Genomic DNA, 25,000 nt, shown 5'->3' with positions numbered 1-25,000 from the left:
CTCTCTCTCTCTCTCTCTCTCTCTCTCTCTCTCTCTCTCTCTCTCTCTCTCTCTCTCTCTCTCTCTCTCTCTCTCACCCTCACTTCTCTCCCTCTCTCTCTCTATCTATCTATATCTCAATCTCTTTCTCTATCTCTTCCCTCTTCCGCCCCCCCCCTTCCATTACCTTTCCTCCATCCCCCTCTATCCCTATCTCCATCTCTGTACCTATTTTCGCTTCTTAAAGATACCAAGCTGAGCATAAAGAGGGACACACTCGCTTCAGGAACCACCTTCTCACTTGCATCACGGTTGAGCACAGGCTTGTTATGATGCGAAGCGAGGATGCGGGGGCGTGGTGGGGCCAAGGGATTAACGCAGGCAACCACATGCTCGCCGCTGCATCCGAGGAAGGTGCAAAGAGACTGTAATACATATATTGAACACCCACAAGTTGCAGGAAGGCTATTTCGATCTTTGTTGTTCGTATTTCGAAAGCCCGTGCGTTGAGGCGTGATCGGGAGAATGCAGGGAGATAAACAAAGGAAAGGTGGGAAATAAATGAGATGGCACAGGGAATGCTGAACGGGAAGAAGCTTCACGGAACAGAAAGGCGGCAAGGGTGAGGTGCCAGGAAATTAACTTTTATGTTCTGCGTGACTTTTTTTCTGCGCTCATTTTAGGAGCCGTGCGGGTGTTTCCTCCAGGTGCTTTCTCTCGTGAGGAGGTTTCTCAGTAACAAGAAGCATGTATCTGGCGTGCCAACATCTAGGAACTCTGAGATCATTATCTATAAAGGTGGCTGTGGCATACCTCACCTATGCACGCATTGGGTGCATTCCGTGGGGGGAGGGGGGGTAGAGATAATCTTAGTGTTCGACTTTGTACGAAAATACATCACTAGTTTCCGTTGGTTACCCAATGTTGTTTTGTCTCATTTGTGTTGCCTTTTGGGTTGCAATACCCCAAAATAGAGATAATATGCACGAAAATGATTATTTGTATTCAGATATGCATGGTCTGCATTGCTTTACGTAACCCCGAAGTAAGAGGATGTATCTCCCACAGTCAGCTGCACGTGGCGGTCATGCGTGGCTTCGTCGAGGTGGTGTACCACATCACGCGACTCCTCCCCCACCAGGCGCTGCTCGATCTCGCCAACCACACCGGCAGGGTATGTACCTTTACTCCCATTCCTGTCCTTTGGTAGATATCAAGTAGACGTTGATTTTGATTATTTCGCATGCTATACTTGGTGCATTTCCCTTTCGCAGTGAGCTTTTCGTGTGAAGTCCGTTCCGTAATTCGGTTTAGTTGGTAACATTGTACGAGTCGGTCATCCACAGATCCTCCTGAACTTGTGTTCATTTTGGATGTGGAACAGAATATAAACGCCAGATATTAGCGCCCGTCAGGAAGTGTATTTATCAGCTCAGGAGGGCGGAGTTAAGATTAGCAGAGGTCTGTGGGCACGGCGACCCATCTGAGGTGGGCGTGTATGGGGGGAGAAGGTCCAAAGAGGGAGAGGTGCGGGCGTGGGCGTGGGAGGGAAGGTGATAGCACTTGGATCGTGTTCCTTGGGGTTATCTCGCGCCGTGGCTGTGGGTCTTCGCTTGATTTCGTTTTTTTTCCAGGGTTCGCGGCTGTTCATTGTTTGTTTTTGTGTTCGTTTGTGTTTGTCCTTCGATGCACTGCCCATTTATGTATTTCATGTTTTCTCTATCTAAAGAAGTTCAAGACAGCCAATTTATAGTTGAAATCCGACACAAAAATCATCTTATCAGACTGGCCAGGCCTCCGTGGACAGCTCCACCTGTGATGCGCAACCTGTTCGTAACCATTCACTTCACTGGAAATACAATTTGTTCGAAGTGAGTTCACAAATGAAAAATAAGTAAAGTTCACACCCCATGAAACGGATACGTAACGTTTATTATCATGGCGTGTGCCTGTTGATGGGCGTATTACCGGCCTCACCCGCCCATTCATTCCTCCCACACGCCCGCCGGAACCTGTTTGTCGTTGCCGCTCCTCATTCATATGGACTCCCCCTCCCTGCTCTCCCCTCCCCCGCTCCCGCACACACCCTCGACCCAACCCTCGCGCGTGTCCCAACTCCCAACGGTCCCGAAACGCGTAAATCAGTCGTAGGCCTAGTCGGTATTTCCGGTGGAGAGATTGTGTGTGTGTTTAGACATGGAATATTATCACTGACACGGGTCGATCAGGTGTTTTGATGGTCTGGGGTCATGCAGGTTGAAGGGAGTGGTCAAGTTTATTATATAAGCGTTTCCGGGTCATGACCCTTGATGGAGGGGGTTAAGGGTAAGGGGGTTAGGGATAGGGCGAAGAGATGGGAGGGGGAGGGGGAAGAAAAGGATAAGAAGTAAGGTCGAATATGGCGTGTCCTCTTCGACCGCTCGGGGCCTTGCAACTTACACCCCGAGAGGTTTTAAGATAAGAAGACGAACGGCTGAATGGGTCGACTCTCCCTCTTTTGTCCGTTGGAAGGAGTGTCCGGGATAGGGGGAGGGACGCGCCCCCTGTCTCTGTCCCTCCCAGTTCTCCCTTTCTCCAGCCGCTGTGTCGCGTCTGTGTCTTTCGCATTTTTTCTTTCTTTCTTTCCTTTTCTTTGGAGGTGGGAGAAAGATAGTTGCTTGTAATTCGGATATTAATTTGAGTGCTGGTCTGTTTCCTCCCCACCTCCGCTACACTCCTGCTTAGCCCCAAATCCTGCTTTAATCCCCGGAAGTGACCGCAGCAGACAAGTTATCTAACCCGGCAGAGACCAAAACAGTCTGTGCATGCCTCTCCTGCGTCTCCTCCTCCTCCCCCCCTCCCCATCCCCTTCCTATTCCTCTTCTTCCTCCTCCTCCTTTTTCTTCTTCTCCTCCTCCTCAGCCCCTTTTCCCTCTTCTTCCTCCTGCTTTTTCTTCTTATTCTTATTCTTCACCTCCTCCTCCTCATGATTATCGTCTTTCTCTTGTTCTTATTTCTTGTTCATCCACCTAACATCCCTCCTCCTCCTCCTTGTCTTTCGTAGAACACCCAAAGAGAAGGAAGGCGAGGCGGGGGCGTTGAAGAGGCAGGTAGGGGTAGAGGGAGAGCGAAGGGAGGGGGGAGGGGGAGAAGGCGACAGGTCTATGAACATTAGTGTTATCAGTGAACAAGGAGAGCCGCGTGGACCGTAGCTTCCCGCACCCAATCCTCAACTAGGTGCCAGGGAGGCTGTGCAAGGACTAGTTGAGGGAATGTTTTTTTTTCTGCCTTGGCCAGTTATTCAGTCTGGCTAAATTATTCATACTCCGTTCAGCTGCGAAAACGGAGTTGATTAACCGCGGTGGTTTGGAGGCGGAATGAGATGAGAACTTGATATCTCTGGATTGGGTACGGCTGGAGATTGTGTTGCAGAGTGTAGTTTACCTTAGCGGTATGTGATTCTTGGTACGTCAGGCAAGGGTTTAGGCACCTAGGATTGACTGGGAGATGGACTAGGCACGTGAAATTGGCTGGGCGAAGGATTAGGGATTGGAATAGATCATGACAAACGACACAGGCCACGAAAGGTGAAGGTCGACTCATTAATTCGGAGTCAGAGAGGAAGAGATTCTTATGACTATAACTCACCTACGTCAAGGCTTAGGTGACCCTCGTGATATGACTCCTCTTGCCTTCCCTCCCTTTCCTGCTTCCCTTACTCCTCCCTTTTTGGTTTATTTTAGCCATGGCTGGACGATCGGATCTGGCCATGTTGCAGAGTGGTCTTCAGGAGTCTTTAAAACTATCTCCTATCTCATTCTTGGCACTCCCTGCCATTTAAATACACTTAAAGGCTAACGTTACGTTTTGGCTTTAGTTACAAAGAGAAATAAGAGATATTTGTGTATCAGTGTTTCTATCTTTCTGGCAACAATCTTCGCCCATTTGCTCCCAACCGGAGGGGACGAACCGAAGGGTGCGGCTGCTCTCGGCGCCTCGGTGTCTGGGGGAGAGGCTCACACTTCCTGCCCCCCTCCCTCCCCCCTTCTCCCACTCCACCCTGTGTCTGATGTCTCGTACCGACCCACTGGCCTGTCACACCCCTGAGAACCCGCATCATGCCTGATTGATACGATACAGCCATCACGTAGATAAAATCCCGCATTCTAATACGAGAGGAGATCACATTATAGCCAATTTGTGGTCTGGCTTAGGGCTGGTGATCTTATAATCTCAGTTGTCTCCTTTTGATAGAGAATGCCTTGCATAAACATTTCTGTTTATTTATCTTTTCGGCGTTATCATTAAACGGCCGAGTGTCAGAGGCGTGGCAGCGAGGGCTTAGAGCATGGTGCCAGGCGGTACCGTGGAAACAAAGTGCCAGCTCGTGAGAACCAGGGGCTTGTGGCGTGGTAAGGTGGGTTGGGGGTGAGGCGGACAGATGCTGGCGGAGGGTGGGCGGGGGGAGGGTGTCCTCGGGAGGGAGGGTGTCCCCAGACTGAAACGGTGCAGACGGCCTTGTAGCGATCAGAAGGCCGCGCCGATCCACGGTAGGCGCAAAGGAGCAGGGCTTCTTCCGTAAACTGTGCTGGTGCCATTCTGCATTAGCTGTCGCTCGACTGTCTGCCACGTCAGAGGATGCGAGCACACAACATGAATATGCCGAGTCACCCATCACGTCCGGAGGCGGTTCTTCCTTGTTCCCGCCTAGCGAGCGTCGCTTCGACCCCGGTCACACTCTGGCGCTCGCCCGGGGGCTTCCCCGAGGGCGGAGCCGAGAGCCCGCGGGGGAGCAAGAAGGGAGGGCGAGAGGCCGGGAGGAGGGTTCAGCTTGTGTTCAGGAGAGCGAGGGGGAATAGGACTGATTCGGAGCCTTTTCGGATGAGGAGTGGGAAAAAAGTTCCAATGCTTATTTAGCAAACCCTTTTCCTCTTTTTTTCCTTTTCCTTACTTCTAATTATGCCAGCATCACCAGTCACCGGCCTTGATATTCTGCTTTTCCTTGTCTGCTTCAAGTAGACATGCAGCACCATGATTCAGTGACTTAAAGCTTCAATAATTTTGGCCATGCTTCCCGGCTACGTTACGTACAAACCTCTGCCTGTATGTTGTCCCTGCAAGCGAGGATTGTCAAGCTGGATTGGGTTACAAAGACTAGCGAGACGGTTAGTGTTTCCGGCAACGCGTGTACTCATGTAACGCTGCAGTAAACCCCGCGCGGCGCGTCCTCCAGACTTCCTTGTTAGCCCTCCTCTCACTCCCCCTCCCCGGCCCGCCCTTCAGCACACACCACCTGTGCCACCTGCGACTCGACTGACCAACCCCATGCTCGTATCTCTTCCCAATTCCCAGACGCTAAACTTGCTTTAGTTTGCTTTCCTGCTCGCAAGTCGTTGGGCGAATTCACGTCGGTCTTGATGACTAGTGTGTGTCGAGGAAGTGCGTTGAACAGGTGTTTGTGTAAAGGGAAGGTTGGGGAGGAAGGGAAGGAGGGGGGATGAGTGGGCGTGGGGAGGGGGTTGGGTTATCAACACTTCCCGTCCACGGCTTTGGGAAGGTCGCCACAGACCCCGTTATTGGGGATCGCACGGCATCCACAAAGCAATTACATACATTTAAGGTAATTTCGCAGGACTGATTAAGGCTGTTTGTTTCTTGGAAAGATGGACGACGAGGAGAGAGTGTTTCGAGGGGCCTGGAAGGGCATGGGTTGTGTGTTGTAAGGTGTAAGAGCTTTATTTAGGGAAGTACGGAACGTGTGACCCGGATAGCTCGCCGGCTCCCGGAGCACTCCGTTTGTACATTGTCTTTCCGCTGTCCACGTGGATAGAGCGTTTCCATTTGGTCTTGAAGGTGTAGTCAGTAGGAAGACCTGTATCGAGATACTTAAATGATAGCCGATAAGAGTCTGCATGGAGGATTGGTGTGTTGGTGGTCACCCCAGTGTTAGTACCTTGTGGCGTAACGGCATGTAAATCCTGGACTTTCCCCACTAACACAACCCAGCTCTTCCTCTTCCTCTTTGGCGTCCTGATCTCTGGCCATTGTTCTCCAAAGCTCTGACTTTGTCATTTCTTCCCTGGGGTAGCACTGCATCCATAATAAAAGAGATGTATCGTCTACTTTGATGTTAGGGAATGGACTATTTAGTCTTATGATTATGCAGTTATTTATTGTTCTAATCTTTCCTTCCAGACGGCTCTGCACTTGGCCGTTTCGGCTGGCGACGCGGAGATGGCGCGGCACCTGATCGTGTGTGGAGCATCACCCGTAGCGCGGGATCGCCGGGGCAACACCCCCCTGCACACCGCTAGCGGCCACGGAGACATCCACATGGTGACCCAGCTTACACGTCCTGTCACCGTGGCCGAGGTCATGCACGCCCGCCTGTCTTACGCCCCTGCACACACCGCAGGACTCCTTGCCGCTGACCTTACCAACTACGATGGTAAGTAGCATATGAACCTTGTCCTGGTCTATCATGTAACCCTTTATGTTGGCTCCATTATCGCATATTAGAATCAGTGTTATCTGAAGTGCCTCCGAACGCGATGTCCCTCGGGATTTCCACGCAGCATTTCGTTTTGTGCCGGCTCGGGTCGGCCGCCGCGGTTCGACGCATCTTATCACCTGATATTATAACAGCTGATGGTTTTCACGACGCCCCTCACCTTCCACCCAATAAGCAGTTTGTGTCCGAGGGCGTGACCCCCGGAGGATACACCCAATGACACCGGGGCTCCTGCGGATGTTAATAAATTTGTTATTGATAAGGCAAGACAGACGAGTCGCGAGAAGAGCCAGGGTACGTCATGACGGTCTGGGGCATCTGGCGTCGCTGGGAATCCTGCGGGTGTTGTCAGCGTGAACGCGGGTCACTGAGTCACCCGCGGTTACGCAGCGGGTGCCGTGTGCGTGCGTCTCGCCGGGTGAGATCATCCCCCAAACAGTTGCATGACTACGAGATTAGTCCTCGCTTCCCGTCGGAGATGCAGGATGTATGGACGTCTGCGTGGATGAGGGAGGAGGTGGCGAAAGAGTTGGCCCAGGGATGGTACATATAAATGTCATTATCTCCTCGTTCTCCCAATATGTCAACATTATGTAACCTACTGGGAATGTAGCTGCGTAATCAGTCTATCTACAAGCTACTCGTACCCTCGCAACCAACAACAGCGGTCTCAAGTGTTCAAGATACACAAAGAGGCTGACTCCTACACCGATAAAAAAAACGAAAATTATTAGCTATTAGCTCGACCGAGACGAAGAGTAGAATGATGACGTTTGCCTCCTTGCTCCTTTTGCTCGGTCGGATGATTCATATTTTGTCTTTGAACTTTATCCTCAAATCTGATAACTGAATGGAACTGCTGTCTCATTCTATGGATAAACTCATCTTCACTTTGCTTTTAATAAGTTGCTTGATTATCATATATGCATTTATTTTATCTACATTTTCGTGGAGGATGAGGAAGGGAGTTGTGTAAGCTTCACGGGTCTGCCTTAAACCCAGATGAATGAAAGACCCACCTAGAGGGTATCACTGGCGACCTGGGATTTCCAAGGCGGTCCTTCGTCTGTGACCCCCTCCTTCTTCCCTCCCGCTTTCCTCCCCTTCCCTCTTCCTTCCCTCCCCCTTCCCTCCGCTTCTCTTCCCTTCCTTCTCTTATCTTATCTTCTCTTCTCTTCCCTTCACTTCACTTCCTTTCCCTTCCCTACCCCTTCCCTTCGCTTCCCTTCCTTTCCCTTCCCTCCCCTCCTCATCCCCTTTCCTTCCCTTCTCTTCTTTTCCCTTCCTTTCCCTATCCCTTTCCTCCGCTTCCCCTTCCCTTCCCCTTCTCCTCTTTCCCTTTCCCTTATCTTTCCCTCCCCCATATATGCTCTCCAGCACCCTATACCCCTTGCTTCTACATTTCCTTCTCCCCCATTTTGCGTGTTCTTAAACAGTGCCCTTCTGATAAGTCTGGATTTTAATCTTGTGCATACATACTGTACACACACATACACACACACGCACACGCATACACGCACACGCACACGCACACGCACACACACACACACACACACACACACACACACACACACACACACACACACACACACACACACACACACACACACACACACACACACACACACACACATTCACTCATTCACGCATTCACTCTTTCACTCACTCGCACACATGTACACACGCATACACACACAGTATAGATATTTTTCTCTTACCTCTCTTTACTTTTCATCAACATTTTTATCTACATTTGCTCCTTTTGTTTTTAACTTCGCCCCTTCCTGTCTACTGCAGTCTTTTTCACGCCAGTTTAGATAATTTTTTGTGTTTTATACTTACATGAGTTGTTTTACTTTTATTCGATTATGTTTCTGTGTTTGTATAGTTTTATTGTTTTTATTTGCGGCATTCAGTGCTCTGTCATGGGTTTTATTCTAGTGTAAGAGGTTTTTGATATTATGAGATTATTTGTGTCGTTTCAAATGCTTTTACTCCCTTCTTTATCATACTGTGTTCCAGTGTTTATGACATTGCTAATTCGCCCATAATCATCACTCTGAAACAGTGTTTATTGTGTTCTGATCTGGACATTGATAAGGCAAACACAAACAGAAAAGGAAGAAAGAAGGAAGAGAGAAATGAGAGATGAAAAGCCGACAAAGCTGACTGTAGACGGGCGCGCGAAGGTGGTTTACGCCGTGTTCGGGGGACCAGTGTTTACATCAGCGACCCCAGTTGTAGGGACGGACGGGTTTGTCAGGGAATCCCGCCTGTTTTGAGCCTTCCTCCTCTCGGCCACAGTCCAGCAGGAGCTTATTCTGAACATTATGATGAGTATTACGGCCGCGTTTTTGCTGAGAGGGATCCGATGTCGAAGGGAAGGTTCTCGAGGTCGAGGTTCCCTCTCGGTTCTTGTCTGGTATGCTGTTCGGGGGCCAGAATGGTTCATGGTGGGTGCAGTTGTTGTTTGGGGTAAATTTGTGGAGATTTGTGATAATGATAGGAATGACATGATTAGAGAATGATAACGATACTAAAGATAGGACAATTGCCTATTGCAATGGCATTTACAAGCCGACTGAGATAAGAAGGAAAAGAAATGTATACATGATGATAGATCAACGTTACCAGATGAATAAGACGCATCACAAGAGTGTTTTCCTTGTCTCCAAGCCCTCTCAGTCCCAGCTTAAGATTCCTTCCGGCTCCCAGTGGGCGGCGCGGCGCGGCCTGCCTCTTGTAATGGCTGGCTTTGGGCGGGGAGGGAAGGTGCGTCCTCCAAAAAATACCCACATGACAGAGGCAGACGAGGGGTCACATGGGCGAGGTCATACCAGGGCCACCTGTTGGCGCCATGCCCACAAGCCATGCCAACTGACATGCCAAGGCCCGTAACCAGCTTACTCTATTTATAAAATTTATAATTACAACAAAAATGGGCGTCGCATATTTTCCTCTAAGAGACTGTGATAATGAGGGTAGAGGTAACTGTTAAGGGTAATGCGACGAGACAAACTGATGGAATTTAAGTGCATCTCATTGTTGTTTTTGCCTTTACATACACACACATTCATTGATATATATTCATATATACATACATATACTCGTAAGTAGGAATATACTTATACATGCACATAAACACAAGCATATGTAGAGTAAATGATAAATGTATACTAAATGCAGAGCGTAACATATTTTTTGGATATGAGACATAATTGAGTTTCGTTGATATTCATGTCCTGATTTTTATTCTGTCGCGGATTTCGCACATGGCGTCCCATACCAAGCAGGAAGGCACGCGCAGTCCTTTGTTGTGGATTCCTCCTCGAGCGAGGATAAAGTAGCACCGCATAAGCAGGAGTCACTGGGAGCAGCGGTTCAAATCGACCGCGTTCGACCGAGCCTCTGACATTGCGCCTGCGAGGGGAAAGGCGTGATGCCTCGGCCTCGTCTCGGCCGTACATTTGCGATTCTTTCATTGTGCTAAGTCGTGTGCCTTAACCACCGGAGGGATTAGTGAGTACGTAAACGTGGCAACACCGGTTTGTGTGGAGCGCGACCGTAGCCATGTATGTCCTGAACTCCAGGTTGCCAAGCTTCCCTCTCCCTCATCTGCCAAAGCGACGTAACATCCGCCGCTTTCTCCCTCGCCGAACACTGAGCTGGTGACGCCAAGATGGCATGTCTGCCGCCAGCGGCCGTGTCCAGCTGGCACGGTGACCACTGGGCCTGCCGCGCGGATGCCTGCCTGACAGGGCGCGCATGTGAGGGGCAGCGCCTCCCGCGGTCGCCTTTATCGCTGATCCCAGGAACATGCGGCACTGTCGTTGGTTGCCCTTTGCTTTAGGCCGGTGCTTTTGCCCTCCTGTGGCACCTGCATTCTTGGGCTGGATGGCATGTGCCTTTTTCTCCCCGTCTCAAATTCCCAAGCTATTTGCTGCAGTGGGTAGTGGTGCTTCCAGCCCTACCCTGTAGTGCAGGGTTGGGCTTTTGACGACCTCCAAGGGACGCCTGGACGCCATCCTCCTGCAGTGTCTAAAATTGAAGCTGGTTATACAGAGCTCTCGCTTTAATGGGAGAAGTTAGGTCGTTGTAGCTCTGATATTTTAGACAGTGCAATAACATCCAAAGAAACATTTCAGAAAGGATGCACCTCACGACGCCTCATATGTCGGATGGATGTATGGCCATTAAGATTAATAACAATTGTGTTAGATGATGATACAAGTATATACATATATTTTGAAAGGGGAGATAATGCAATATAATACGCGGGAACAATAACCATTGGAGATAATGTGAGACATCTTGGAATGACGAGGCAATTTTGGATTTGAGGCGAGAGGCTTTCTTATGATCTGAGATTGCGCTCGATTCCTTCTATCATCTGATCTCCTCTAATGTACATCCAGACTTTGGCCTGAATTTGGATGATGGACAACCTAAAGAATAGTGATTTAAGTTGGGTCTCTCGTGATAAAGAAAAACAATATACACTACTAAGATATTCTACGTCATCTGCGAAATCCCCACAAATAACGATATTTTCGTCTCAGTTTTTAGTTTCATTGCGCTATTACCGAGCAGTTGTAAGGAAATGCTCGTACATTGTCGGTATTGATTGGCGATGATAGTTCAGAATTGTTGATATTTCCTCCTTTGTTCGGAATTCCGCAACAGTTAATGACTGGCGTTCGGTTTCGATGGCCGAAACGAATGACAGGCCGGGGCAGCCCAATCCGGAATAAATAAGTAGTATAGATCAGCGTGCGGTTGGGGAATACCGCTAGGCGAGTAGACAGGCTCGACCGTGAACGGGTTTTCCAGAATAGGGCCGGATTAACCTATTTAGCCTGAAAGAAAATATGTTCAGGCTGTTTCAAATAGGGAATAGCCTTGGGTAGGTTTGGCGTCTGTACGTATAGTTCAACACATACAGTGTGTGTGTGTGTGTGTGTGTGTGTGTGTGTGTGTGTGTGTGTGTGTGTGTGTGTGTGTGTGTGTGTGTGTGTGTGTGTGTGTGTGTGTCTACACATTGTTGATACAGAATCAGAACGTATGAAGAAACGTCCGCCGAGCACAAAGATCCCCGAACAAGGCTCCTCGACGTGCTGGCTACGTGTGTGTGTGGGCAGCCAGACACTCTCCGTCGAGCGCGAGGATCGATGCTTCTGGTGCAGCTGTACCAGCCCTCCCTGCTGGTACTGCAGCTTTAGTTGGGAGGCCGGGGAAGGCCGCATTAAAGAGGCCAAGGAAGGTCGCTCGTCGTGCCGTGAGGTCGAAAAAAAATTGCCAGGTGTGAGGCCGATGAAATAGACATTGGAAATGAGAAGGCAACACAAACCATGCTTAGAGACAGAGATAAAGTTTATGAGAGATAGAGAGAGAGAGAGATTGAAAGGAGAAAGGAGAAAGGAAAGCGTTACATTCCTAAGGGCTGAGGCCGCTCTGTACGAGATCTATTCAACCTTGGGAAGTCCCGAAGACTGTGGAGGACGACTTTTTAGCCCACCAAGTAGCTTTCAAGCAGCTCTCTCGGTTTCTTTTCCACCTTCTCTCCCTCCCTTCTCTTTCTTATTTTCTGTCTTTCTCTCACTTTATCTTTCTTTCTGTCATTCTTTTTTTTCTTTTGTTTTACCTCGTTTCCGCTCTCATTTTCATTTTCGTGTTCTTTGCGAATGCTCGCGTACTTTACTCCTGTTGCTTGCGTGATAGGAGCTCCTAGCAGAACAAACAAACATGCCCAACCTAAAACTTAAAAGTAATACTATAATAAGATAGCTGGGGGCGGGAGTGGTAAGGAGGAGGGGGAAGGGGGATGGTAAGAAGGAGGGGGAGGTGGAGGGGCAAAGAGGAATGGCATAGAGGAGGGGAAGGGGATAAGGGAGGTAGAAGGAGGAAGGGGAATAGGGCGGGGAGGGGGAGGAGGAACTGTACCACCGACTCTGTGGTAGACTGAACATGCTGAAGACTTCCCACCTCAGGGAATGTCCCTCCCGCAGCGAGCGTGAATGCACCCTCCGCTCGCATGCACTTACTACACCCACTCTGGTCCCTTGGACTGTTCTTTTCTCTCCCATTTCTTTGTTATTTTTGACGTATCGTCGAGCCTTGTCATATAGTCGTGGCTGTAGCTGAAGTATAACTAAAGTATATTAACGAAACAAGGCGCAGAAATAGCGGCAAACTGTTGGAAAAGGAGGATTTCCAGATTGGCCTCAAGTGGTCGAGTGGGTTTTACCAGCTGTGGTCGCAGCGGGAGTGTCTGCGTTAAGGCCACGCACCGTAAAACAAGAGACTTACGTAACGAGTCGCCGTCAAAATCGTTCGGTAGGCTGGCACTGCAACTGAAACCGAGGGACGCTGGGTTATTGGTCTTCGCTTTTTCTTTTTTTCTTTTTGTCGGTTACCCTGTGCCTTTCATCTTGCTGTTATTTTTATCGCTTTCGTTATCTCCGTTATGCGATATCGTTACATAAGTTGATGATGATGATGATAGTAGTGATATTTCTAATGATTACAATTAATCATCTAAAAAACAAACAAAACTAGCCCCGCACGCAAGAAAAGCGTCATTCGGATAAGCAGATAGACAGACAGACAGACACGCACGTCATATCCTCTCCCTTATCCTGAAGCTGGAACACTCGAAGCGAGTGCTTCTTCCTGCACGAGGTGGGGTTGCCGAGCCCCTCTTGGTATCGGTTCAATCGGGCTTCCCCGAGGGCGCTTATCAGTCACCTCGTTGATTAAAAAGGAGAGATACCCGGTGTTAAATATGGGAATTTCACAGTCGATGAGGAAAGCCAATGATCTCGAAATCCCGCGCTGATAACGGGGCCGCTGTATCGAGGATTGGCTCGGTGTTTCCCTCGTGATCTCATTGGGGCCCATTAGGCTGATTAGGGGCTGGCGGGAGGTCGCTCGCCATTTTCTCGCTGGGTGATTCTGTTTGTCTCTTTGTGTTCGCCGACACGCACATACACACACACGGGCATACTTATACTTGCATTATCCTTTATATATTTATGAGTGCAAGAAGTAAGGAAAGTTACACAGTGCACTATAGCTGTGAGTAGATGCATACGTGCAGGTCGTCAGGAAGGGAATAGGGGGGCCTCGTCACTCGAGAAACGTACCTTGCGATAACTCGAGTGCCTACAGGTGGGGGATGGGGGGGGGTGTAAGTAACCATGGCGGGCCCCACGTACTGATAGCGCTCGGTTGCCCCGCGGACAATGCAGCGCCGATGATCCCCGGTGTCCACGCGAGTGACCGAGCCTTCCCACGGAATCACGTGATGACGTCACAGCATTGAAGTGACTCGTGATGTCGCCTCCGTTATCTTGGGAATCCACGCTGGCGCCGCTTATCGCTCGGCCGGTAATTCCGGGTTGTGTAAAGGTGGGACAGTACCAGCCAGTGCTTATTCTTGAGAGCCTCTCTTTCTTTTATTTTTCTTTTATGTTATGGTTATTGATTACTTTCTTGGTCATATTTTGAGATAACCCTTCTCATGTTCTTAAGTCAGTTGCGATGTGTAGCCGGGAAAGAGAATTGGAAAGAAAGGCAACATGTATTTCGCTTTTTCATACAATGATATCATGCCTTTGAATACGGGATACGTTAAGTCAGTTTTTGTTATTCAACAAAGGAAGGCCAAATGGGGAAATACGGCGAAGCGAGGAAGAGAGACGAGGGGAAATAGTGCGAAGCGGGAGAGAAGGAGAGGACGGAGAGTGTATGAAGACCGGGACTTCCCTGCAATGAAGGAGGGGCGTTTGGGGCCTCATGATAAGACTCCCATTGAAAAGGAAAATGATTGTCATGTTCGGGAGGGTGAGACTGGGAGAGATAATGAGATTATTTTTTCCTTTTTATCTCGTATTCTCGTCATATTTATAGGCAGGCATTTCCCCCCAGGGAGATAACAGAAGCGATACAGCAGAGACGGTTGCATTTATAGAGATGATAATGACCTCGATATGAGACTGATCGAATAAACGTGATAAGCACAAGTAGGATACGAGTGCATGACGGAGCCCGGTTCTGGAAGTGGACTCAAGGAGGTTTAGGATTCATGGCCGATTGCGAAATGCCACGGACCGGTCAGGACAGAAACGGGGCTCGGGAAAGAAGGTCATGAACCAGTTCGTGAGGTTCGCGAGCTGGTCATGGGAGGGCGAGAGGTCAAGGGCCTAACCTAAGCCGAGGTCCCCGCTCCTCCTTGAATGGAAGATCAGACTCAGACCTCCCGAGAGAGGAACTCCTTGACGATCAGTGCTTCGGAGTTTCTCTCGCCGGAGTTGCGAGTTTGAAGGGATTCTCTGTTGGCTCTTGAGAAGCGAGAAGGTGTCGGTGAGCCTCCGGGAAGTGCGGCGGAGTGGGAGGCGGAAGGTGTGTGTGAGCGCTCGGCCTGAATGGAATATCGTTATCATCATTACCTGCATCTTAATCATATGCGTGTATAGATAGATAAACAGATAGACGTGGATATATATAGAGAGTGAGTGAATGCATGTGTGTTTATTCTATATGTATGTATGTATGTGCACACGCGCGCGCTCCACGTACATATAAACAAATCATAAATACATGCAGTATTTATACACACACTTATTTATCCATATTCATAAACACATAAATTACGTGGTGTGCCCTCGGGCGGTGTGGTCGGGGCGGCGCCGAAATGAGTTCCGTGGAGAGTGACTCGAAAACCCCCAAGGTCAGTAGTTTCGGGATTTTTCAAGGGGTTGCATAATGGCGTGACTTCATAAAAACCGCCAGAACGTGGATTAATGACACTTTGTGGCTAGAGATTGAGACCCGAGAGATGCGGATGGGGAATTTGGAGGCGAGGGGCGTCTTGGGCACAGGGGGAGGAGAGACGCTGAGGCCTCGTGACCGCAGCGGGCACCGTCAGATGGCAGTGATGGTGCAGAATCCAGGAGGCGCGGACGGCGAGTACGCGGCCACTGGGCTCGGCGGAGGATCTCATTTTTGTTTTATTTTTTTGTAAACCAATAATTTTCGTTGTTTTTTTCGTCGTGGCTTAAATCCGGGATAGTTTTCTTTTTTCGCACGAAGGGGAATGAAAAAAGTATAATAAGTAAAATTTGCTAAGAAAGGTGATATTTAGGTGAATGCTGATCAGCGTGACCTTGGCAGTGAATGATAAAGACAAGAATCCACCCCATTGGCGCTGCCCCCTCCCCCTCCCCCTCCCCACGTATGATGTGCATGTTTGAGAGGAGTAAGGGGGGGGAGGTCATGGGTCACATGGTAACCCACGGATATTTATACCAAGAGTGCGTAAAGGGGGAGGGTGGGGAGGCGGGAGGGGGGATATTCGCAAATGTTTATGAACTCTGCAAAGCAATGATGAAGGCGAGGGCTTCCCCAGCAGCTGCTGTGTCCTTCAGGAGAACAGAATGGAAACATTGTCTTGGGTTCCTCATCTTGGTTGCCTCATTCTTTTGTATCTGTGTGTGTGTGTGTGTGTGTGTGTGTGTGTTTGCGGTGTGTGTATATGTGTGTGTGTGCATGCGTGAGCGCATGTGTTTGTGCGAGTCAAGGATTTTATGTCGAGAAAATGGTGTATTTTTTCACTATCTCATTTTTTTCTCGGCAGCCTTGATATGTAGTTTTTATTGTCTGTAAAGACGAGAGGACTTCGGCGCTGCATTCCAAGGGCGCTTCGTGTCCTGGCAGAGGCCGTTCGGGCTTCTCCGTCTCTCGCTTCCCCCTGCAGAACAAAGCGCTCAGCCGCACGTAGAACCCAGAACAAGCAGAGAGATCGGAGACTCCCAGCGCGAAGGGAGGGGAAGAAGGGCGGGTTAAAGACGGAGGGGGAGGGGTAGGGAGAGGAGGAAGAGGGGGAGCGGCGGAGGGGAGGGGGGGCGGTGGGAATCCCGTGTTCTGGGAGCGGGCGGCGACGTGCCCAAGATGCCTGGCAGCGGCGGCGGCACCAGAGGAAAAATAGGTGTCGGGTGCGCCAATATAGCCCCGGGCGCTCCTAATGCGGCGGCGGGAGGCGGCCCTTCGGACCTGCCCGACTTAGTCAGGCCACTAAATAAGGTCAGGGTGCCACACTAGGCCCGCCCCACCTGACTCATGCCCAGACCTCAGGCCAGAATTACTCCTGCAGACCCTCCCGCCCGCACGCCCGCACGCACGCCCATCGCGCACACTACATTGTTATTGTTTCCAACCAAGAATTTTAGGTTTAGGGGAATCATTCCTTTCCGCTCAATAATAGATAAGGATATATATATATATATATATATATATATGTGTGTGTGTGTGTGTGTGTGTGTGTGTGTGTGTGTGTGTGTGTGTGTGTATGTATGTGTATATATATATATATATATATATATATATATATATATATATATATGTGTGTGTGTGTGTGTGTGTGTGTGTGTGTGTGTGTGTGTGTGTGTGTGTGTGTGTGTGTGTGCAAATATACATACACATAAATATATGTGGATACATATATACATACGTATATATATAGATGGATATTTATAAATATATCTTCAATTTCACACACACACACACACACACACATACACATGTGTGTGTGTGTGTGTGTGTGTGTATATACATACACATAAATATATATGGATACATATATACATACGTATGTATATAGATGGATATTTATAAATATATCTTCAATTTCACACACACACACATACACATAAACATGTGTGTGTGTGTGTGTGCGTGTGTGTGTGTGTGTGTGTGTGTGTGCACATATACATATAGATAGATACATATACATACAGTTATATGCCACGTCCAGGTAGTTCGGCGGGCGTAAGGTACGCTAAGGTAATGGGTGGGGATAGGTAAGTGGGGGGGGGGGGGGTGGCAACCCAGCCCCTCAACCACGAGACCGAAATACCCGGGAAGTACATACCGCCAGACCAAAATTAACGTTCCCACCTTATTTCTTGGGTATTTAAGGAGGAGCGATTTTTTGTGAAGTTGGTGACCAAGAACTTCCCTATGTTTTGTGGCCATTTGCGCCTCTCTCTCTCCCCGTATGTAATTATTTTTAAGGTGACGAGGGACTTTGAGTGTCTGACGGTGTGTGAGAGGATTTTCTTTGGTGGGGGGTGGGGGGGCAGGATGTAGACGTTCATCCTTCTTTCTGTTACGATAAAGCAATGAAACGTCATTGTGAACTACCGTCATATCTCTGGAAAATCCTGCTTCTCATCCTTTAAAAACAAGATCATCCTTATTTTTCTCGGCTTCTTTCCTGATGAGAATGCATTTATATTTTAGAAAATATATATGGAAATGTATAGATTTTTCGTTTAAATCTGTATTTTTTATTAACTTTGCTACGTAGCCCACCGCGTAATTACATCTGTAACTACAAAGTGCGTGTATTGTGTATGGTAGCCTCGAGTCAACAAAAACATCGGCGGGAGCGCGGGAGCCCGGTCCGGCTAACACCACAGGGTAGGCTATCTGTGTGCCCGAGATTAGCCTTGTGGGTAAATTTAGCTGACAAGGGATTTTTAATGATTAGTATGAACGTGTGGGTTGGTAGAGAGGTGGAATGAGGGGAGGGAGGGTATGTTACGTCACAGCATGACGTCCAGGAGGGCACATGACCAAAACCCCTCCCTCCCTCACCCCCCCCCACCTCTCCTCTCCCGGGGCTGGGTTCACTTTTATCACTTTGAGGGCAAGAGTAAAAAGTTCGCTGGCTTTCCCTGCTGCGCGTTATTTTGTTCGTTCTTGGTTTTGCGCTCTATTTCTGATTCGAGCCAATGGCGATCCCTGGTAATAGATTACACAACGGTGAACTATTGGGGGAAGAAATAAAAATATGTGTAAAATTAAGCGAAGGAGGTATTTCTGGCGTGAGTGTCTTTGGCCGGGACGTCTTGTCACGGCTGGCAGGTCGCTCAGCGGGAAAACCCCTCGCGGAGAAAGGTTGGCAACCCTCACACTGTGTCGTTGCCGCGCCCCTAAATTCTCACCAGGAACACGCACGAATATAGCCATTATTACGGACTGTTCTGGTGCTTGGAATGTCTATGGGCATTGCATAAATGGTGGAGCAAGTGGAGTGACAGCGATCCATTCCAATTTTCACATCAGAGAGGAAGAGCGCGCCGGCGCAGGCGGGACTGGGCATGTGGCAGCACAAGCACCCTCTCTCGCCATATATGACCATGTACACAACCGTAGCCCATCGCCGTGTTTTGGTCCCGTCACGCTGGTATGTGACAGGCACCGCTTTTGGCCCTCGAATGGCACCACGTTGCCACCCAATGACGGCAAAGAGACCGCGACAATAAACCATGAGATTTCCCCAATCTCGTCAGTAAGGAAGCAACTCTATCTACGGGTTTCCCATCGAGAGTTCCATACCACAACGGACCACTTATCTGGAACTTGGTATTTCCAGCACAAGTGGAAACTCCGCGGGACCCACGTGGGTCGGGTTAGCGGTCATTACTGGCGGCTTCTGTTTAAAACTCGTGCCTCGCCGCGTGCTCTCGAAGCTTTGTTTGAACCCCGTTGTATCGCTAGATGACTCGAGATGAATGGCGCCTTCGCAAGGGCAATTATCGCGTTAATCGACCAAGATTTGACGAAGGAGTTGCAGCTGCGTGTGATATCTCTCTTACACCGAAGATGTTTTGCAATATCCTGCGAATAAACGTACTCTGGTTATCACGAGGCGCTTTGCTCTTTCTTTTTTTTTTCTCTTGTTAACAGTCGACTTCTTAATTTGAGCGGACAAAAATCATATACAAAGATTTGGTTATTGCATCGGCCGGAATGACTTGCACTTCACTTCACTTCTGACCTCACTCATCTTAAGTACCAGGATTCAAACTGGATTTTCTCGTGGATGTTTTCCGAGTAGACGCGTTTTCTACTAAGCAAGGGAGAAGTGGGCGTACTCAGAACAATTCCGCGGAGTAACCCAAATTGTTCAGCAACCATTTTCATTTTTTAGTAATATTTTACTATATTTTTTCATTACAAATCGCCATGGCTTTTGGAAATATGGAAGCCATGGTCAGTATCTAAATTCTCTACAATAGTGAGGATAGTTGAAGGCGATAATGACTGTACTCATGCACTGACTCATCTTCGAGGAAAATGAGTAATAATGCTTTATCTCTATTTTTGACAGGCCAGACGTGTATCCACATTGCGGCGCAGGCTGGGCACAAGGAGGTCCTGCAGCATCTCACTTGGTACGGAGCCGACATTAACGCCAAAGTAAGTAATAAATGAATGAACACGTACCTACAAACCATCAAACAAACAAACACATATACCCACACGCGCGCACCCCCCCCCCCCTCGCGGCCGCACTCACACACACACACACACACACACACACACACACACACACACACACACACACACACACACACACACACACACACACACACACACACACACACACTAATATATATATATATATATATATATATATATATATATATATATATATATATATATATATATATATATATACATACATATATTTATTCTGTAAGCAAGTATCTATCAACAGAATACATGTTACATAAATGTATCATATTGAGGGAAAGCTTCAGTATGTGTGCGAAAGAGAGAGAAAGTGGTAGACAGACTATTAGAAAGTTGGCATTTCCATACGTACACATGATTTGAAGAAATGGTAATTTATTTTACGAAAAAAATACAAACCACTCAAGGCTGAGTCACTGTGTAGTCTACGTTGGGAAAAAACAGAGGCAGTCATGTGACGAAAGCTTACACGGTTCCAGCTGTGACTTAGAGTAGTAATGGAGAGTGTATTGCCTAAGGGAATCATTGCCGCTCACCACACGCCCTCGGGAATTCCGTCGATTTGAACAGGCGGCGCTTTACTCAACTTCGAAGAACATAGACTTCTGCTTTTTATGATAATATGCCCATCTGTTTTTTTAAGTCGTGAATTGCTGTAGTCTTTCCTATTTTAACGTATTGTTTTCAGTCGCTAAATAATATGTATTCATATATGTAGTTCCTTCATAGAAGGCTAGCGATGCGTGGTTTGTATTTAGAAGTGTATGGATAACTTTTATATATATTTTTTTTTACAAAACTGGGGATTATTTCTATATTCGCTATTCTCTGTGTGTTTATTTGCTTGTTTGCTTCTGTGTATGCATGAATGTTGTTGAAATGATGGTAAAATCGACGGGAGTGAAACATTGTGTTGCAATTCTGTGGCAAAGTTTCCCTAACTTAACACCTCGCTCCTCGTGCCCTTCAGGAAGGCAAGAGTGGTCGGACGGCACTGCACTACGCCGTAGAGGCCCGCGACGCCGACCTGGTGGAATTCCTCACCGAATCCTGCCGAGCGTCCCTCACCCTGGAGACCTACGCTGGACTTACCCCCTACCAGGTCAGTCACGATGCTAGCCTTGTAATGACGCCGAGAGAAATATAATGTTGTGATTTTGACATGTTATGCAATCTAAAGCATGAACTTCATGTGATTTTATGGATCTTTACAGCTGGCCTTAGCCAACGGGGCGATGGACCTGGCGCACCAGTTGCTAAAGCTCGGCGCTCCCGGGGACGCTCTCCCCACCTACCTCACCGCGGACGAAGACCTTGACTACGATGAGGTGAGCCCGGGAAAGATCACGCCTGTAGGGTTTCGTGGTTTTAGGCAGGTCTTTGTATAGAGTGGGTGTTAACGGTAACTACGAACATATGAGTTCGTTTTCGAATCGTATCAAACGTGTCCGATTGAAACTCTGAAAATAGGAACGTTGCTAATTGTTAGGTCTGCAGTCACAAGCCAAGGTTCGGGAATTCCCACAAAGTGGTCTTCGTCCTCCAGAGTGCAAGAAAAAAATGGTGTAGAACAAGCCTTGCATCAGACCAGATTAAACAGCGGATTCCAGGGTTATATCGGAGATCCTTGCGATAGCCTTGATTTATTCCGTATTCCACTAAGTAAGCGTTTTTGCCTCATATTTTGAAAATAAGTGCAGGTTTTTCCTCGGACGTCCATCAGCTCGTAAATTATTCCGGCCAGTCACCAGACCCGCCCCCGCGCTGCACCGTAATTCTTCGAGGCCCGAAGATCCAGTGCGTGTCAACTGCACTGAGTGTGAAGCAGTGATATAATCAATGAATAGCTCCACACCCTAGCGACTTCAGAAAAGCATAGAGTGGAGGACGTAAGTGATCTGGCAAGTTTTTATTCGCCTGGGGAAACGCTCGCACCAAACGACCTTGTCCTCTTCCGACCATGGCAGCTCAGTAGGGGAGGGACTCCGTTCGGCGCTGGAGCTTTGCATCAGCGCTTTTGATGATGAAATGTACTCAAGAATCGCTCGTTACAGTAATCACCGCCGTGGGTTTGTGCAGAATTTGACGATTGCGATAGGCTAAATTTCGACAAAGCTTTACGACTCAAACAGGTCAGAATTGCCTTCAGCTACTGTAAGTAACGGTATGCGCATAAAGGGCCGATGGATTTGCATTTTGTTTGGTATTCCCTGCTTTTTGTTTGACGAAATCATTTTTAAAATGTTCTTAAGCGCTGCGTTTTGACGTCAATGAAACAAATTATGGTATATCCACAACTGAATTAATTTTACGATCTCTTGATGGCATCAACGCCAACCGGCGTGTTTTTAGAAGGAACAGACTGCTTTCAGTGAGAGTGGTATTACTAAAGGGCTTTGTCAGTCGGAATTATGCAGGTTGAGGAAATAAAAATAAAGGAAGAAAGTAAGAGCGAAATGCTATACGAATTTTTGTTACTCGTTATAACAACCTCAATTCAACTTTAGATATGAATTTGTTCCATTGTTAAACAATTCTGTAACCAGTTGCAATTTCCTTGGTGCGGTTCAAATTTTGTACCCTTGCCTCCAGGGGGAACACGCGGCACCTGAGAGGAAAGAAATGGACGATCCGCCGGTCGATCAATTGGGACACGTGTGACTTTCGGGCCAGTGATATACAAAGCCTTTTCGTTTTATACATGTACTCCGTTTTAGTTGTTAAATATTAAAGGGAAGTAGCGGTGGATTATTCAAGGTAGAATTTGTTTATCGAGCTGTTCTTTTAGCACGAATTCCAGAGAACGAGGTAGCGGCACGCGAGTCTGCTGGAATTCCCGCTTTCAATGTTGCCGCTTGTAACACTTGTTCTCGTCCAAGTTGGACTACTTTTTTATACTGTTTTATCTGGTAACTGGGTTATTGCTATAGCTGCAGCCATTGCCTCGTTAGTCCGCACTCTGGAGTAAAAATGATGATAATATTCAAGTTATGACGAGAAAGCAGAATAATAAATAAGATGAAGTTTGGCACATTTGACCGGCGGGTGCCAGCGTGTCTGGCCGGTGCCGCCATGGACGCATTCCAGGCACGGGAATTCCTTCACATGCCTCAAGACTTTCTTATTTTATGACGTCGCTTATGCTGTTTACATACTTTACCAAGCTTGTTGCCAGAAATGGGACGGAAAATGAACAGTGTAAAATTATAATTACCAGAATTTTTAAGATAATTTTTATAGTATTAGAGTAGGTGCAGCTTGTTGACATATGTTTCCTTTAAAATATAGACTTTAAATGTTGTTTAAGCTTTCCTATCTGAATATGATCAAATGTGTGGAAATATTTTTATTGCAACTGTAGTTTATGATTATTTTATAGATGATATGATCACACTTGATTAGTTACTTTAATGTTTAATGTATTATATATTATCATACAGACTAGAAATTAAGCAGTAAAATTACTTTTTAAATTTGCCAATAATTTTAGTACAAAAACACTATTTACTTTCAGTAATATTATAGGGTTCCATGCATCTCAAAATGATCTTTTCTGTTCCAGGTCTCAACTGTGGTTGAGAGCTGCAATGGATGGGACAATGTGGATGACCTCAGGATTGGAGGCGTGCCAGTGACTATGGCTATGCCTGTGCAAGTGAATGACCATCAGCCCTTCAATGCAGATCGTTACTTCTAAGAAATGTTTGCGTACCCATCAGTAGCTGGGAACTTACAACTTCTGATGTGATTTTTTAAGATACCTGTAACAGGCATCTAGTATCAGTGACCTGAGAACCTTCACAGCGGCTGGAGTGCAGGTCCTGTTAAATTGTTGAATGATGATATTCAGAAAAGGATAAAGTGAAAGACCTTTTTGAAAGTAGTGTCAGTTTGAGGAAGACATGTCTTGTTTGGAGATAGTGTCAGTGTGTGACTTTGAGGAGTCAGGAGTAATGCTGGTGCCTTGGACCTACCTGACCCTGTATCAAGTGATTGTCAACAAGGGGAGTCATTCCCTCGCCTGCGTATCATCATCATCAAAGAATACATTAAGTGGAGTGGGAAGCTGTACCCAAGACAAAATATTGACATTTAGACAACCTTGCAAATTATTCTTAGGACTTGTTTTTGAAAAGATCTCTATGTTGAAGAAGAAATTGAACCCTTGCTTTATTAAAAGTAGTGGTCATAATATTAATTTCTCAATACAGTGTGTGTATGATCGTCTACCTGTGATCTCATATAAAAAGGGTTGGTGTGAAGCAAGCTGGGAAATGTGTAAAAACTAACACAGATACCTGTGCATTAAATTTTGTGTTTCATCAGTTTCCTGCAAAGGAAATACTAGTATACTTGTTAATAACATTTATGTAGTTAAGTTGTATTGTATCTAACTTTGCACTTTCCATTGAATATCTTAATAAGGGTGTAAAGGAACATTGTGATAATACAAATGTCCTGTTGCAACCACAAAATCTGGGGAACCAGATACCTGCAGGCTGTAGCTGCACTCATTATTATTATACTGTGAGAAATGTGTTGAACCAGACTGATACTTGCTCCTGTCTTGCTAGTATGAGGAAGAGAAATTATTAGATGTTATATACACAATGTTCTTTGTTTGGCGTTTTGAATAGCAGCATCAGGTTATCTGGCTGTAGATGTTGGAAAGTTACAGCTGCAGTCATTGTTGTTATCTCAATAATTAAATACAGCAGTGAACTGCAGTATTTGGTTGAGAGAAATTTTTGATTTGGTAAATGTTTGAATGTAAAGTTATTAATGTGCTATAAGGTAGCATTAATTTTGGCACATCCCCAAATCAGAAAATGTCTTAAATAATTAGACAGTGATCTTTTGTCAATGTTATGTATATTTTTTACTAAAGAGTGAGGAAAAGTACTTATGTATGTGAATGATCATAATAGCTTGTGGCATTAATTGCAGGAATAATTTTGTGTTTGTTTATTATATATATATATATATATATATATATATATATATATATATATATATATATATATATATATATATATGATATATATATATGATATATATATATATATATATATATATATATATATATATATATATGAATGTATGTATATATATATACATATTTATATATATTTATACATATAGATACATATATATACACATCTATACATACATACATTATATATATATATATATATATATATATATATATAT

The 25,000-nt window shown here is 46.7% G+C and overlaps 1 protein-coding gene across 1 annotated transcript in view; it reads left to right on the top strand.

Moving 5' to 3' along the window:
* LOC113823636 (NF-kappa-B inhibitor cactus) overlaps positions 1–25,000 on the top strand; it is a 31,923-nt gene that overhangs the window by 6,061 nt on the left and 862 nt on the right. Inside the window, exons 2-7 of the mRNA XM_027376316.2 lie at positions 1,048–1,153; positions 6,154–6,406; positions 19,644–19,732; positions 20,760–20,891; positions 21,004–21,117; positions 23,352–25,000. The exon at positions 23,352–25,000 is cut by the window's right edge and continues 862 nt beyond it. Of these exons, the coding sequence (XP_027232117.1) occupies positions 1,048–1,153; positions 6,154–6,406; positions 19,644–19,732; positions 20,760–20,891; positions 21,004–21,117; positions 23,352–23,486 (829 nt within the window). The 3' untranslated portion in view covers positions 23,487–25,000. The remainder of the gene's footprint in view (positions 1–1,047; positions 1,154–6,153; positions 6,407–19,643; positions 19,733–20,759; positions 20,892–21,003; positions 21,118–23,351) is intronic.

This window comes from Penaeus vannamei, chromosome 8 (genome assembly GCF_042767895.1).
Source record: "Penaeus vannamei isolate JL-2024 chromosome 8, ASM4276789v1, whole genome shotgun sequence".
Taxonomy (NCBI): domain Eukaryota; kingdom Metazoa; phylum Arthropoda; class Malacostraca; order Decapoda; family Penaeidae; genus Penaeus; species Penaeus vannamei.
The sequence above is the reverse complement of the archived record's forward strand: the minus strand, read 5'-3'. Positions and strand labels throughout refer to the sequence as shown.